The following is a 14,065-nucleotide window of genomic DNA, read 5'->3' as shown; positions in this document are numbered from 1 at the left end:
GTTCCGAAATAGAGGTTAAGATCACATTTGTTTGGAAAATAATACAATTAAATCCATTTCCTTTTTCTTAATACCCATAATATTAATCTCAACTAACAATACTTGATTATTTTTTATACTTATACCTACTTATATAAAATGTAATCTTTTGAAATGAAACTCCAAGTCAACATTGATCGCTCCCCTAAATGTCAAAAAAACTAAGTTAACTCATAAAAGAAAAAAACATTCACAAAACACTTTATACAAAACAAAAAAAAAAGTGGGAAAAAAAGAAAAAAAAACCAATGGCAAACAGAGGACACTTTATAGAGAGAAATGGCACCAATCGAGCTGCCGGGTTGCCTTCTTCTGATCCCAATGGACCTGAGATGAGTTGCAAGGAATGTTTGATTATTGCACATCCGGAGGATTTTATTCGCAGCCATATAGAAAGAAATTGTAGGAAAAACAAGCCGCCGCCTTTCGGAAAACTTCCGCCATTCAATTTGGAAAGCACAATCGCCGATGTTCTCGACAGCGAAAGTGATAAAACACGATTGACAACCTTCAAGGAGAAGTTCCGCGAGGATTTGTATTGCAAAAACGCAAAATTGGCAGAAGTTAAGCCAACCCATTCGAAACCGAATCACGTTACCAACTGGAGTCAGACTTTCGGACGTGCCAATCCCGAATCGGAATCTCTATATAGCACCATAATGCCAAAAAAGTCAGTCGATCAGGTCAATCGGGAGTATAGTGAGTTTCACGAGGGTCACATCATCAGTAACAATCATTACTTTCCTTCTGAGCAGATCAATCGCAGGTTAGTTGAGTGTTTATTGTACAAAACAAGTCAATACAAACCTTAATTTATTGTTAATTTTATAATAACAAGTTATGGTAAAGTTTTACGTTTTTATTATGGTTTCTTAAATGTTTAATTATGCGATATTATCTTTCAATCAGATATACCAAGCCCTTCGATCGATCTGGAGTTTTTGGAATTCGTTTTGGCGCTGATAACTTAGGAACGACTATGAAGAAGTGTTTAATGCAAGGAGATGAGCACTTGACTGTGGTATCTAAGCCCTGGCAGGACTACATGAAACGCACCAAAGGACCTTTGGGAAAGAAATTTGAAAAGTGAGTGCAGATTGATCCCTAATAAGTAGCCATTGAAGTTGCACAAAAAACCCTGCAGCTTTTCTTATGTTCTTTTCTTTTCGCAGCAATTAAAAATGTACCACTCTTTTGATAACTCAAGAAACTCTTTGGCTTATTCTACTTATATTTCTTAACGCTTAAGTAAAACGCAGAAAGTCATTTTTGCAATATTAACTTAGGTTTACTCAAGTGTTTGCTCAAGTGGCCATTCAAGCCTAGGCATTTTATTAATTAAGTCGCAATTATTAAGATACTAAGGCCTCATTTTTGAAGTTTCTATTCATGGTTTTGTGAAAACAAGAAAAATAATACAACACGTTTTAATAGGTAAATTTGAACAATGAGGATAAAAGAAAGTAAATTAATAAGCGTTGATAATGTCGCAAAAATCATAAGTAAATTTTATAATTTTTTCCACAAAATACTAAAAATATATTTTTTATAGATACTTGGATAAAGTGCCCGACTTGACGTTTGGTCAACGCGAGAAAGATAAATGTGGTGTCAAAATGCTAATGGAGAACACAACTCCCTGCGAAGAGGACGACACCTTGGTAAATGCGCTATCCTATTTGAACAGACTGCGTGAGAATCTCCACAAGCGGACTGACTTCTACATGATGGACTTGATTGCTGTGTTCGAGAGGATCGATAAAAAGCAAACGGGGCACATGCCACTTTCTCAGATTCTGGAGACCATGCACAAGTTGCACATCCGTGTGGAAGAGGCCAAAATCCGCACCATGTTATCCCATTTCCGGATGTTCACTGACGAAGGATGTTCCACGGAGCTAGTTAACTACGATCACTTTTGCCGGTTACTTTCTGCTCAACAACCGCTGCCAAATGTTGGTTGCATTGGCAAAGTTCTCGATAATATGTACAACAAGGATACTACTTATAGAACTCTTTGTAAAGATCTTGAGAAAGGTAAATCAGAAAGAGCCATATGGGATCGATTTGAAGACAACATGCATGTTAAGGATCTGATTCAACCGGAAGTCGCCACGAAGATTGGTCTTAAACCCAGTGACATCTCTTGTCTAAGGAACAGAGATCAAATGGAGCGAATATTTGAAAAAGTTGTATCCAAAGAGGAATTCGAACGCATTTGGCAACGGCTGATGGGGGAAAACAAAGAACAGGATCAAAAGGTCATGGCTTCCGTTGCTCAGTTTCGAGCCGAAGTGCTTAAAAAAACTGCTCCCCCGTCTTAAATTGTGAATCAAAAATTCTTTTATATAATATCACAAGTTTACTATTATACAAATAAAAGCTAAGCAGAATTAAAATAAATCGCATACTTCTTAAGTAATTGAGGAGAATATATAATAACTTCACAAGGTAAAAAATAATTGGAAAGTACCATACTTTAGCGTTTTTAGTAAACTTTTTAATATAGGTTCTTAAAACCATAAACTGATGCAATTAAATATATAATCGAAGACGTCTTATTCACATACTTCAAATACCTTCACATAACTTACTATATAACATAATCACTAAACTGAACCAAAAAAACAATACAAATGGCAAACATAGGCCGCTTTATCGACAGAAATCCCGAACTGCGGGCTGCAGGACTCACATCACTTCCTGATCCTGCGAACAACTACGGCACCAAGGAGTGCCTACCAATGAACCACATAGAAGAAGAGGCGGAGAATCGTATAAGGGCACTTTGCCGGAGGAACATACCCAAACCTTATGGCAAGCGAACACCCAAGCTACCCAATAATAGGATCGAAGAAATTTTTGGCAAAAATGGCAAGGGACTCTTCGCCGAGTTCCAGGAGAAGTTTCGCGAGAATATGTTCTTTAAGAAACCTGCTTTGGGTGAGGCCAAGGGGGCCAATTCCAAGCCGGACTCTGTGACCAATTTAAGCCGAACTTTTGGCAAAGCATCCAATGCCGAAGATTCTCTATACTGCCTGGTTATGCCGCCAAAATCACCCAATCAGGTCAATCGCGAATATGCCTACTTTCACAATCAACACATCACCAGCCACAATCACTACTTTCCTTCGGAGCAGATTAATAGAAGGTCAGATAAGAAATACAAATGAACTATTATATTATTTCCAATTTATGTTTTAGATATTCAAAGCATTTCAATCGGCAAAATACTTTCGGTTTACCGGCTTGTGCCGAACACAGTGGCATTAGGGTAAAACGCTGCTTGGAAGAAGGCGAGGAGCACCTGATGATAGTCAAAAAGCCCCAGAAGGACTTGGATGATCGCACCAAAGCGCCATTGGGTAAAAAGTACATGTAAGTTCAGTCAAACAATATAAACTACCCTTCTGAACGATAGATTTTTTAACTACATTATTCTCTCATTTACAAATATCTTTTTGGTTTTATTATAAATGTTATTAACTATTCTTTTTTCCAGTTGGTACCCTTACCAGATCCCGGAAGACATGACCTTTGGCAAAGTGAAGCCCCATGATATGGACATGCAGTCGCTGCTGGAAAATACCTCGCCCAGCGTCTTATGCCAAAAGTTGGCCAGTGCCATTAGTCACCTCAATATGATACGGAAATTGCTTCAGGAACGCGACGATTTCAATATGAACCAATTAATACAGGCGCTGGCAAAAAGGGATAAAGAAAGCACAAAGATGCTTCCATTGCCAGAGATAATCCTTGTGATGCGGAAGATGAATATTCCCGCGGATGCGGAGAAAATTCGCACCGCCGTTTCACACTATAAGTTAATCGTAGATGAGGGCTGCTCCTCGGAACGAGTTAAATACGAGGATTTGTGCCAACTCCTCTCAATATTGAAGTCCTTGCCAATGGTTGGAGCCCTATCACCAGTGCCACATATTGTTTATAATCAGGATACAGCATATCGCGAGCTGTGTGCCGATCTGAAGAAGAAACCTGCCGAAGGTCGAGTCCTTCGACATCCTAACCAAACACCCATTCAGCAGGACTTACTCAATACCCATGTCAAGGACCTTATGAATCCCGATCTGCCAACTGTACGTGGCGTCTGGCCAAGTGACTTCAAAATGTTACGCAGCAAGGACGAAATGGAACGAATATTTAAGGACATTGTCTCCAAAGATGACTTCGAATCGATTTGGCGAAGTCTGATGAAAGATCAAGGAGATCAAGGAGATCAAGTTGATATGGCATCCGTTGCTCAATTTCGTGCTGAGATGAAGAAGGGAATTTAACCTGGAGTTGAGCTTTATAAGAATGGCAAAAATATTTCCTATTCTCAGTAAAATATTCTCAAATATTTTAAATAAAAATTATACTCCTGTTTTAAAGTGTCTTACAAAAGAAAAAAGGATTAAGTTTTGATTTATTGATAATTATTTGGGATGGAAAACATTCGAATTTTAGACCATTTACCTAAAATAATAACAGCAAATAATAACTTGGCTTTTACTTAAAAATTAATAACGAATTAAAATGGTTTTTTCACTGATCTTCAGGTTGTTTTCTTTTTTTTTTATTTTATTTTATAATGCTATTACGTAAACTAAGGTTAAATTAAATAATATAAATCTTTTTTTGGTTTGAGTTTTAGGAAGTTGGGGATTTGGGGGATCGATCTGGAGCCTAACAACTCTTCTTCTTATTCTTCTTGTGCTTGCGCCTTTTGACTATCTTTTTTGGTTTTTTTGTTTTGCGTTTGCAGTGGGTCCTCCTCTTCTTCTTGGTAGAGGAGGAAGACTTGGCGGAGGAGGCGGTGGTTGTGGTGGTTGTCGTGCTTGCCTCTGTGGTGGTGGTGCTGTCCGACGACGAGGACGAGGCCGCGGTGGTGGTGGTCGTGGTCGTTGTGGTTGCCTCCGTCGTCGTTGTGGAACTGGCACCACTTGACTGACCCACCAGGCAAATAGCCAAGGTGGCCAAAAAGATCAGGACACAGAAATACCTCATGATGATGGTTCCTAAACGAAGGCGATCAACTGATGCTGTTCTGGAGTCTGGGCTTCGCTATTTATACTCCTTTCGGTGATTGGAGTGCAACAAGTGGTTTTACCAAACATCTGAAATCCGTAGTCTTTGCTCTCGATTTCAGCGTGAGAAGCTAATACGTCACTTAATCACAACTGCAGGTAAAACAGGGTCGAGTAAACACACAAATTTGCGAAAAATTAAGTGTAGCTTAGAGCAATTGTTTAAATAATTCTGGGGTTCAGCTGTTGGTTATAGTATTTCTAATAATAGTGTCTGGGCTTAAAAAAGACTTTATGTTTACTTGCACGAGCGCCATTGAAGGACTTGTTTAATTAGACTATTTTTAGTTTGGAATAAAAATAAGTGAGTCCTCACAACATAGAATGTTTCAAGCAAGATCAATTGCGATTAGTGTTTAATAAAAATAAACATTTGTTCGGTGTAACTATAAGTATAAACCGAGATTTCCAATGAAATCATGCCTAGCCATATTTGATTTACTTTTAAATAAACACTTGCTGGCTGCAAGCGTTTCTTTGTTAAATCTTAAGTACTATTTTTTACAGTAGTTTATTACTGGAAATCATTCACACCAAGAATGTCGTTGATTTTGAAGTTTCTGATATTAGTTGTTGCCTGCCTAAACCTAAAAATACTCGACGTATTTGGGTTGCTCAATCCGATGCTGCGACCAAGTAAGCTCCCTAAGTCAATTTAATGAACAATATTAATATAAATTGTATTTTAGAATGTAGTTTGGGAGAACATCGGACATGTAGCTTAAGAATTGTTTACTGTTGGATGTACAATTGCGTTTGTCTTCCGGAACACGTTTACCTGGGACTCGGAAAGGGTTGCCTGTATGAAAAGTTTACTTAAAACCTTACAAAATTAATTGCTGTATACGTTTGCAATAAATATTTGCTTTAAAACAATAGGCTTATTCCTTTTTATTTTATTAAGCCCTTTAAAACTGTTATTTTCCATAAAAGGCACCCGCAAACAACTCAATTAACGTATATACATGAATATATAAATGAAACTATTGCATTTTTGATTCCTGAGTAATAAATCCTTTAGCACAATTACAATTTTAGACAATTGTTTTGATCCTTGTCAGTGATGGACTTATTTCAGCCAATGCAATCTTTCTGTTGATTAAAATATGAACGATTAAAAAGCGGTAATAAAACGCATAAGACTTCAGCTTACATGCTAATCACAAATTACTTTATTTGCACTTTAAGGCGGGATTTATTGTCTACTTGGCTTTGTCCAGAAAGTCTTTGGCCTCGTTGATCTTCGCCGCCAAATAAGGGGAACCCCCTCGATCCGGATGGTTCAACAGCATGATCTTTTTGTGGGCATCCTTGATCTGTAAATAAATGAAAAGTTAAGTTCAATTTGTAAAACTTTAGATTACAAAATCGTATATATTTATGTATCTAACGAGATCTCCAAAGATTGAACGTAGTAATACCTTGAGCTTGGACGCACTGGGACTGACGCCCAGAATGAGTGAAGCCTCCCGCTTGTTCATCTTGGGATCGAAGCCACCCTTGTAGTACTTGGAGGACGCCAGTGACTCCGCATCAAACTTGGGCAGGTTCTTGAGGGCCTCGTTGAACTTCGTGGTCATCTGGGGCATCCGGCGGATTAGGTGCTTGCCGGCGAATCCCACGGCGGCCACTCCAAGTCCGGCCAAAATCACGGAGCTCGCCTTCGGGGTAAAATTATTCGAGTTGGTCGACATCGCACGGACAATTTTAAATTATGGAATGGAGGAAATTCGGAATAAGTTACGTTTGTTTTTGCTTCAAAAACAATGTGATTTAAGTTTGTACCATTTTTATGTAATTTTAACAGCTGTTAAATCTGTGGAACTGCATGGCCTGCTGCCAGCTGTTGGGTAATCGATAGTCATAGGGTAGTCGTTCTGGGGAATGGTGTAATCGAAAGCTGTTTTCTAAAACAATTGTAAACTTATTTTAATTGTATTAACTAAAACAAAACCTGATTATGTGTAATTTAACCTTGACTGCTTTTTAATAAGCTTGAAAGTCATGTTTGTGTTTATTTCTCAATTTAAAGTAGCTGTTACTGCGCAATAACGGCGTAGTCACAAAAACTTTAAAGGGGATTACTTTCTTAAGTCATGCATAAACTTATAAAGATGAAGTAACAGATACTCAATTCGAATTAAATTTTATGACTGTCAAATTTTAATTCGATTTCTTAAATTACATTGCTTTTATTTTTGCTTGGGTCTACGCCTCTGTTGACCACCCAGCTGATTGTCAACAACCAGGGATGCATGCTTAAAATCTAAGCTGTCTTATCGATGGGCCCGTAAATTCTATTGCGTGCCTGCAGTTGATTCCTTGAACTTGAAAGGTGAGCCAAAACAGGTATTTCCTGATTTTAAACCATTCATAAAACCCTCCCTGCAAACGCTGCGCAGCTGCAATCGAAAGAGTGCGCAGGTCGGGCCTATCGATTACTATCGTACCGCGTCGATAACGGGACTCAACAAAGTGCACAAACAAGCAAAGAAGAAGCAGGAAAAATTTTGATGTGCAAAGTTTCAAAACCAAAATCACCCAAATATTGATTGACGAAAGTAAAAGTGTCGAATTGGTGATCCTCCACATCCTGGTGGCGTGGTGGTGTGCGTGCGTGTCCGTGAGCGTACCGCTAACCGTGTATGTGTGTGCGTCCGTGAGCGTGAGTGTTTCGGCGAGAGTGTGTGCGTGCGCTCCTCAGCTGGGGAAAAACTTTTTGGAAAATTAGCAGGTAGCAGGAAAAACAGCCGTCAAGCTGGAGCGAATTCCGGAATATCTACGCGACACGGTCGATTGGCTTATGGGGTAAGTTGTTACACCACTATATAATATATCCTAGCACGATCCTTTCGTCCCAATAAGAAAAACATACACATGCAGGGTATATTTTTTTTTTTGGCCACTTGGTGGGTCTTTTGCGTCGCTTTTGTCTTCGGTGTCCTCTGCTTTATTTCGTCTGCTGCTCTTTTTCGTCGCCATTTGGCCTCTTGCCAATTGGCCTCGTTTCGCATTTTCGCTGACTGAAATTTCTTTTTTCGTCGCTGCTTCCCACAGGAATGTAAACCTCTGAAATACCCTACGAAAAAAGCCCTTTACTTTCTTCCCATTGTAGCATTAAAGCTTGGTTACAGTACTTTCTCGAATCCGTGAACTATAAGAACTTAAAGGTGTTTACATAACAAAGGAGATAGTGGTAATGTTTACTAAATTTGACACCTTGACAAACAATTTTAGCGTTACTAATACTTAAACTTTTCTGTTTGTTTATATAATCTAAAATTTTAGCTCGTGATATCTTGCAGAACGATTCCCATTTCAATAAATATCTTTTTCTTTGCACAAACTCAAAGTACCAAATTTATTCCCTGCTCCACTAGTTCCATTATTCCCATTTGATAAATTACTCAGGCAGAAGTTTTCGACATATTACTTTCAGAACCAGTTACATGACAGGCATTTCTTTGTTGTGATTGCGGCATATGAAAATCAATGGGCATTTTATCGATTTCTCAAATGTGGTTACCAAGTCGCAAGTGTTTTGATTTACTTGCCCACCGGACTCCCAGTAATTCGAATGACCTTTGTGATGTGCCTGCGTATGTGTCTGTGTGTGTGTCCAGCGTGTGATGGTGTGCGTGATCATCCTCTGCTTCTTCTTCTTCCCACGGAATCGGAGTCGCAAGGCCATCGCTGCACTTTGATTGCACTGCGTTTATTTTGCGCCCGTCTGCGGTGCCCCTTCTCCTCCTCTTCTTCTTCGCCCTTTGTTTTTGCCTTGGAGCAGGGTCGGAATTCTGGAGATAAGAGCAGGTTTAATGAACTTGCCAATTTCATTACCACAATGGTGTCGGTTTAGCTATAGAATGTGACCACACAACCATTTCGCTATCATGTTTAGGAAACACAAACAAATTTATATTTCGACAGTGCCGACTTTTCAAAGTACGTTTTGAGCAGATTGCGCAATTACCAAAGATTACCACATTTCATATTATGAGAAATATTTAACTAACATACATATGTGTAATCTAATTTTTAACATGTTTAAATATCTACAACACTTAAGTTTTATGCTTTTATTCAGAATTCAGCATTTGTACTTCAACCCTACGTTTTAAAATCTTATTTAGTAATCACATAATTGTAAAAATAAAGAATATTAGCCCCTTCAAAGTTACCTTTTTCCTAAAACTAGTAAATGTTGTTTTAATAATTACAACCATATCCGTAGTCTACCAAGACAATCATCCATTATTTATGAGTGAAGCTTATGCTAGGCATTCACAAAATGTTAATAGGAATTTCTATATTGCAAGGGACAATGCTCGAACCCTTAAGGATTCACGAATACCAAAAGGGTGGTAAGAGATATAAAATATTAGGTCTACCTGTGAAGATGGTGGATGAAAATCTCTTTAGTTTTACCTTTGAGACTTGTTAGACAAAATCACCCTTAGCATTCTAGTCTGATTTTGTACGTTGTAGGTCATTTCAGAACTCCTAACTTGATTTTACGTATATCATAAATTTTGCTTATAAATATTATTGCTTATTGGCTATCCTAATCCTAACTACCTTTCAGGTTAATCAGTTATTTATAGACATTTGCTTTTCACTTTTGACTCTTAAGATATACGAACAAACTTAAGCACCAAACTAAGGGTCGTAAGTCCATGACTTCTGCACGTTATCTGTTCGAAAACTAAGCAAATTAAAGGGATAAAGTTCGGAAAGACAGCCAATTAAGCACAATTTAGTGATTAAACAGACAAATCGAGCGGTGGCAAAATGCGGAAATCGAGTTGATTAGAAACAGACAGAAACAGACGTTCTGGCTGGAGGGTATACATAATGAAAGCTTCCCTGGTCGACTGGATAAATTAAGTCCGCACATCCCACTGACAATTTGATGCTTACGTGTGTCTCTTTTTTTTGCCTACAAAGCCAGATGCTAAAGTCGTTAGTAAAACCTATATACCAGGGTACAATATGTACTATATGTAGGTACGTATATATATATATATATATATATGTACATACAGGGGCCAATCTTTTGTGGACTGTCACAGCATCCAAATAGGCAAAGGAACACAAAAAACAAACGATGTGAGAGCAACAAAGAACAAACAAATTGTGTCACATGTCACACCCCATACACCAAAAAAAAGGGGAAAAGTACACATCAGTTGATGGCACTGCCAGCGGAGGACAACATCATACGAGTGCGGAGATATCTGCAGAAGGGTTTTTACTTTTTTTTTTGGGTGGACTGGGCTGGACGTCATCGCCCTCCAATGGAGCGGGGTTTCATTAGAGCTAGCATAACAATTAAAAATGTGGCAAGAGAAAGGCTATCGATTTTCTCACAGCGAGGATGGTTTTTACATCCACTGGAAAGAAATTCTAGGGGTATTTATAGTAAGAAAATAATAAATATCATTTTAAAGCTAAATTTTGTTGAAAGAACAATTTCAAAATATATTTCTTCCAAGAAAATTAGATCTCATTTATTATTCCAATTACTTTTCAAACATTTCTTGAATTTAAAATCCATGCAAGTTTTTTATTTTAATTTGTGCAACTTTTGTTGCGCACTTGCTGTTCGAAATTAAAGCGTCCGTTTCAGGAAATTAATTTTTCGCACAGGTGAAAATGCGACATGTGCATAAGGTAATTTCGAGCTGGCACCCGTAAATTTGTAGTATACCTCATTAGCAACCCTCGCTGTTCCGACGACGGCGTGTGCATTCCGACAGCCTTGAAGCGCACTTAGTACAACTCTAATTGAATTAGCCGGCAACGGGTGCAAGTGCAGGAAAAAAAAAGGAAAATTACAAATAAACTGCAACAAAAATGCAAAAACAAATGCACCGGGGGAAAGGCATAAATAGCGAGAGAGAAAAGCGACACTTGGCCGTTTTTTGCAGCCTTAGAGGGAATTCATTGATTGACAGACAGCGCCGGTCGAGTCCAAGTTGTGGGGCGTGGCAGAAAATCAGAAAATCACTAGACAAAATCAATTTTTTTGCAGCCCCAAGATTGTGTATATTTAGTATGTGCGAAGAAGGTTGCAACACACACACACACTCACACACACACAACCACCAGTGGCAGCAGCAGTAGAACCATCCTAGTTTTTTACCCCATCTGGCCTGGCCAACAGCTCAGTTGCAGTCGAGCGGCGGAAGCGTTTAGTTGGCCAAAATCCGTTCCATTAACCATCTCCGGAGGTTAACCATGAACTGGGCCATCTCGAATCTGACGGGCGGCAACCGCGTTAGCCGTGCGATCCTCGTCCGGTATTCGTCGGTTCCCCTGGCGGACGCCACCACCGATGGATCCTCGACGGCCCCCCAAACGCCCACCGCCTCCACGCCACGCCCCTCGGCGTCGCATTCCTCGCTGTCGTCCACCTTCGCCGCCACCTTCCTGCACGCCTCATCGCGCCACATTCCCGGGCGGGCTGTGCCGCGCCAGAATGCCAATGGCCAGAACGGCGGCAAGGGGAATTCCTCGGGCGCGGGTGGTGGTGGTGGTGCTCCAGGCGGGGCAGGTGGTGCTGGCGGGGGCGGTGGTGGAGCAGGTGGCACGGGTTCCGGACCAGCGGCACAGCTCTCGCTGCCGTTGGACGTCGAGGAGACCGTCACCTGTTTCTGTCGGTAAGGAGTGGGAAAATGTGCAATAAAATGGGTCCCAAGTGAGGTGATTTATAAAATCCTTCAGTTATTTTAAAGGAGAGCAAGGATGTTTAACCCATTAGTATACCCTCAGCGCATTTTTTATTTATAATTCCCATCGCCACAGTTTTTTTATAACCTTGTTTATGAAACCAATATAAAGAAAACATTTTTTTATTTGTCTACTTTAGTGAAAGGATTTAAAACTCCTTTAAAGCCCGTACAGATTATGTCAACAATTTTGTTTTTTCTTTTACTTTTAATTTTATTAAAAGCTTAGTAAACCAAAATTCTTAAAGGTGTGCCTACTTAGCTTACCTAAAAGGAATCCTCCCAAAGAATATTAAATTAAATATTCCATTATGAAGGCGACCCTTTCTGCTTGCGATTCTCATAAAAAAGAAGAAATTGTAAGAATGAATTATTTAAGAGGTTTCCTGTGTTCAGTTTGTTAATATTCAATGCAACGAATTTTCCCCACACTATATATTGATTGATTTGGCAAACTTAAGCTTCTAATAAAATTACAATTCTGAAAAAGTGTTTTTCGTTTCAACTATATTTATAGGCTAAACTTGCAGTAGCGGAAAATCCCTTTATGCGAATTTTATTTAAGACATTATCAAAGATTTGCTGGTTGTTTATTTCAGTTAATGGGTTGGTGGAAACTGCCAAAATGTTTGCCAAGCTTTATAGTTTTTCTGTCATTTGGGGCTCTCCCTAATTGCTTTGGAAAAATCGCGAAAATTGCGTCGTTTCTTTTGCATTCGTTTAGGGACAAGGCAATTTCCCAAGGCAAGTGTGTTTGTGTGTGTGTGTGTGCGAGAGTTTGGTGATTATTATACTTTCACCCTCTCTCCGATGGAAACTCTCTGCGACTCGTTTTTCTCTCAGTTTTCCTCCATTTGGCCATATCATATGTGCTTCACAACGAACAAAGTTCGCCAAACAGCTGATTTCTGCGTCTGTCTTTCAGTGTTTTCGTTTTTTTCTTTGCTGTTTTTGTTGTTATTGGATTTCCCTGCTCGACTTTAGCCCTCCTTCTTGTAAATTATTACATTTTGCGGCGCAGTTTTCCTTGGTCTGCTTTGGGGTTTTTGTAGGGTTTCCATGCTGCAGAGAAACCCCTGCGATGTCCATGGGCGGGGAGACAGGAGGGTTCCCTGGTCCCTGGTGATTCACACCTCCAGACGACTGCTGCATACATATACATTACTTTGGCATTTTGGCATTAACCTCCCCCCACCAACGACCCACCGCCTGACGCGATTTACACACGCCCCCTTTCATTAAACGGCGACACATAAATCTCACAGTGCCATGTCCGAGACGCATTTTCAAACTCACAGTTGGGGTCACGAGTGTAGATCGTTTAAAGGGGTTTGGGGCGTCAGCAAGTAATAAAATATTGTTTGCAAAAGTTATTCTACAGAAAACCATATTTGTAATAAATTTGAAAATTTATTTAAAAGAAAAAATTTCAAATAAATTAATATACACCATTTTAACACAATCTTAACTGTTTGGAAAACATAAGCGTTTTATTTTGAATGATTCCCAATTAAAATTGATCATATTAATATCAACAATATTAAATTTTTTTTTGAAATTTAATGGTATTCCTTAAACCCAGTTTAAACTGAATAAATTGCCATTTTTAGCATACCAGATTAAGCTTAATGTTTCTTAATTAAAAACATATGACTGCGTAGACTTTTACTACCTATTTTTGCAGTAAATTTAATGGTTCTTAAAAACAATTGAGTTTACCAATTGAGAGTCGAAAAGTTCCACGATTGTTTTTATTGCTACGATTTTAACTGCCGCTGTAGGTTTATGCGTATGTGTCTGCATTTATGTGGCGCTCATTCAAATTCATTGTTTTGCCATTTTTTGTGGATGTTTTTTTTGCGCATTTCCTAATTTGATGGCAACCTCTGACGTCATTGGCATTGCGCATGACCCGCAGCAGCAGCAGCACCAGCACTAGCAACAAAAACAATAAAAACAACACTAACAGAAACAGCAACAAAAACAGGGGCACAGTAACTACAGTAACGCTGGCAACAACATCTTGATACGCTTTGTTGTTCCGTCTTATTTATGTGGTGGCGTGACCGACTAAACGGAACTCCCACCCCCTGCCCCACCATCTAAAAGCGCGCCCCTTTGCCCCCCCCTCTTCCACCTCCCCAATCGCAAAACGTGGCCCCAAGCAAAACTAGAAACGAACATATAAGCGAGCAATAACAACAACAG

At 39.3% G+C, this 14,065-nt stretch overlaps 6 protein-coding genes across 8 annotated transcripts in view; 4 read left to right on the top strand and 2 right to left on the bottom strand.

The window, feature by feature from the left end:
- The first annotated feature begins 200 nt into the window (after positions 1–200).
- LOC108100184 (EF-hand domain-containing family member B) lies at positions 201–2,442 on the top strand. Its single transcript, XM_017203953.2, has 3 exons — positions 201–805; positions 949–1,125; positions 1,592–2,442. The coding sequence occupies exons 1-3, from the start codon at positions 288–290 to the stop codon at positions 2,361–2,363; spliced, it is 1,467 nt and encodes a 488-aa protein (XP_017059442.1). The 5' UTR covers positions 201–287; the 3' UTR covers positions 2,364–2,442.
- Positions 2,443–2,618: 176 nt separating this feature from the next.
- On the top strand, positions 2,619–4,450 carry LOC108100176. Its single transcript, XM_017203944.2, has 3 exons — positions 2,619–3,190; positions 3,244–3,417; positions 3,542–4,450. Exons 1-3 carry the CDS (start codon positions 2,676–2,678, stop codon positions 4,332–4,334), a joined length of 1,482 nt encoding a protein of 493 aa, XP_017059433.1. The 5' UTR covers positions 2,619–2,675; the 3' UTR covers positions 4,335–4,450.
- A 244-nt stretch (positions 4,451–4,694) lies between these two features.
- LOC108100733 (protein new-glue 1) lies at positions 4,695–5,049 on the bottom strand. Its single transcript, XM_017204770.2, has one exon. It carries the CDS (start codon positions 5,044–5,046, stop codon positions 4,726–4,728), a length of 321 nt encoding a protein of 106 aa, XP_017060259.1. The 5' UTR covers positions 5,047–5,049; the 3' UTR covers positions 4,695–4,725.
- Positions 5,050–5,661: 612 nt separating this feature from the next.
- On the top strand, positions 5,662–5,952 carry LOC122319888. Its single transcript, XM_043207724.1, has 2 exons — positions 5,662–5,762; positions 5,816–5,952. Exons 1-2 carry the CDS (start codon positions 5,666–5,668, stop codon positions 5,944–5,946), a joined length of 228 nt encoding a protein of 75 aa, XP_043063659.1. The 5' UTR covers positions 5,662–5,665; the 3' UTR covers positions 5,947–5,952.
- Positions 5,953–5,987: 35 nt separating this feature from the next.
- On the bottom strand, positions 5,988–6,991 carry LOC108100732 (mitochondrial import inner membrane translocase subunit TIM14). Of its 2 annotated transcripts, XM_017204769.2 has the most exons (4): positions 6,912–6,991; positions 6,548–6,787; positions 6,280–6,442; positions 5,988–6,218 (listed from the first exon to the last, which is right to left on the bottom strand). In XM_017204769.2, exons 1-3 carry the CDS (start codon positions 6,912–6,914, stop codon positions 6,329–6,331), a joined length of 357 nt encoding a protein of 118 aa, XP_017060258.1. In that variant the 5' UTR covers positions 6,915–6,991; the 3' UTR covers positions 5,988–6,218; positions 6,280–6,328. The 2 variants fall into 2 exon arrangements, with proteins under 2 accessions (XP_017060258.1, XP_017060257.1); XM_017204768.2 differs by lacking the exon at positions 6,912–6,991 and having other exon boundaries at positions 6,548–6,905.
- Positions 6,992–7,591: 600 nt separating this feature from the next.
- The window catches only part of LOC108100292 (MOB kinase activator-like 2), a 43,746-nt gene continuing 37,272 nt past the window's right edge, over positions 7,592–14,065 (top strand). Inside the window, exon 1 of one of the 2 annotated variants that reach the window (XM_017204089.2) lies at positions 7,592–7,934. In XM_017204089.2, coding sequence (XP_017059578.1) covers positions 7,930–7,934 — 5 coding nt within the window. In that variant the 5' untranslated portion in view covers positions 7,592–7,929. Of the gene's footprint in view, positions 7,935–11,305; positions 11,789–14,065 lie in introns of those variants that run through there. The other variant, XM_017204085.2, reaches the window with a different exon arrangement.

This window comes from Drosophila ficusphila, unplaced genomic scaffold, assembly GCF_018152265.1.
Source record: "Drosophila ficusphila isolate 14025-0441.05 unplaced genomic scaffold, ASM1815226v1 contig_286, whole genome shotgun sequence".
Lineage (NCBI taxonomy): Eukaryota > Metazoa > Arthropoda > Insecta > Diptera > Drosophilidae > Drosophila > Drosophila ficusphila.
Note: the sequence above shows the minus strand (reverse complement) of the source record. Positions and strands in the feature narration are given on the sequence as shown.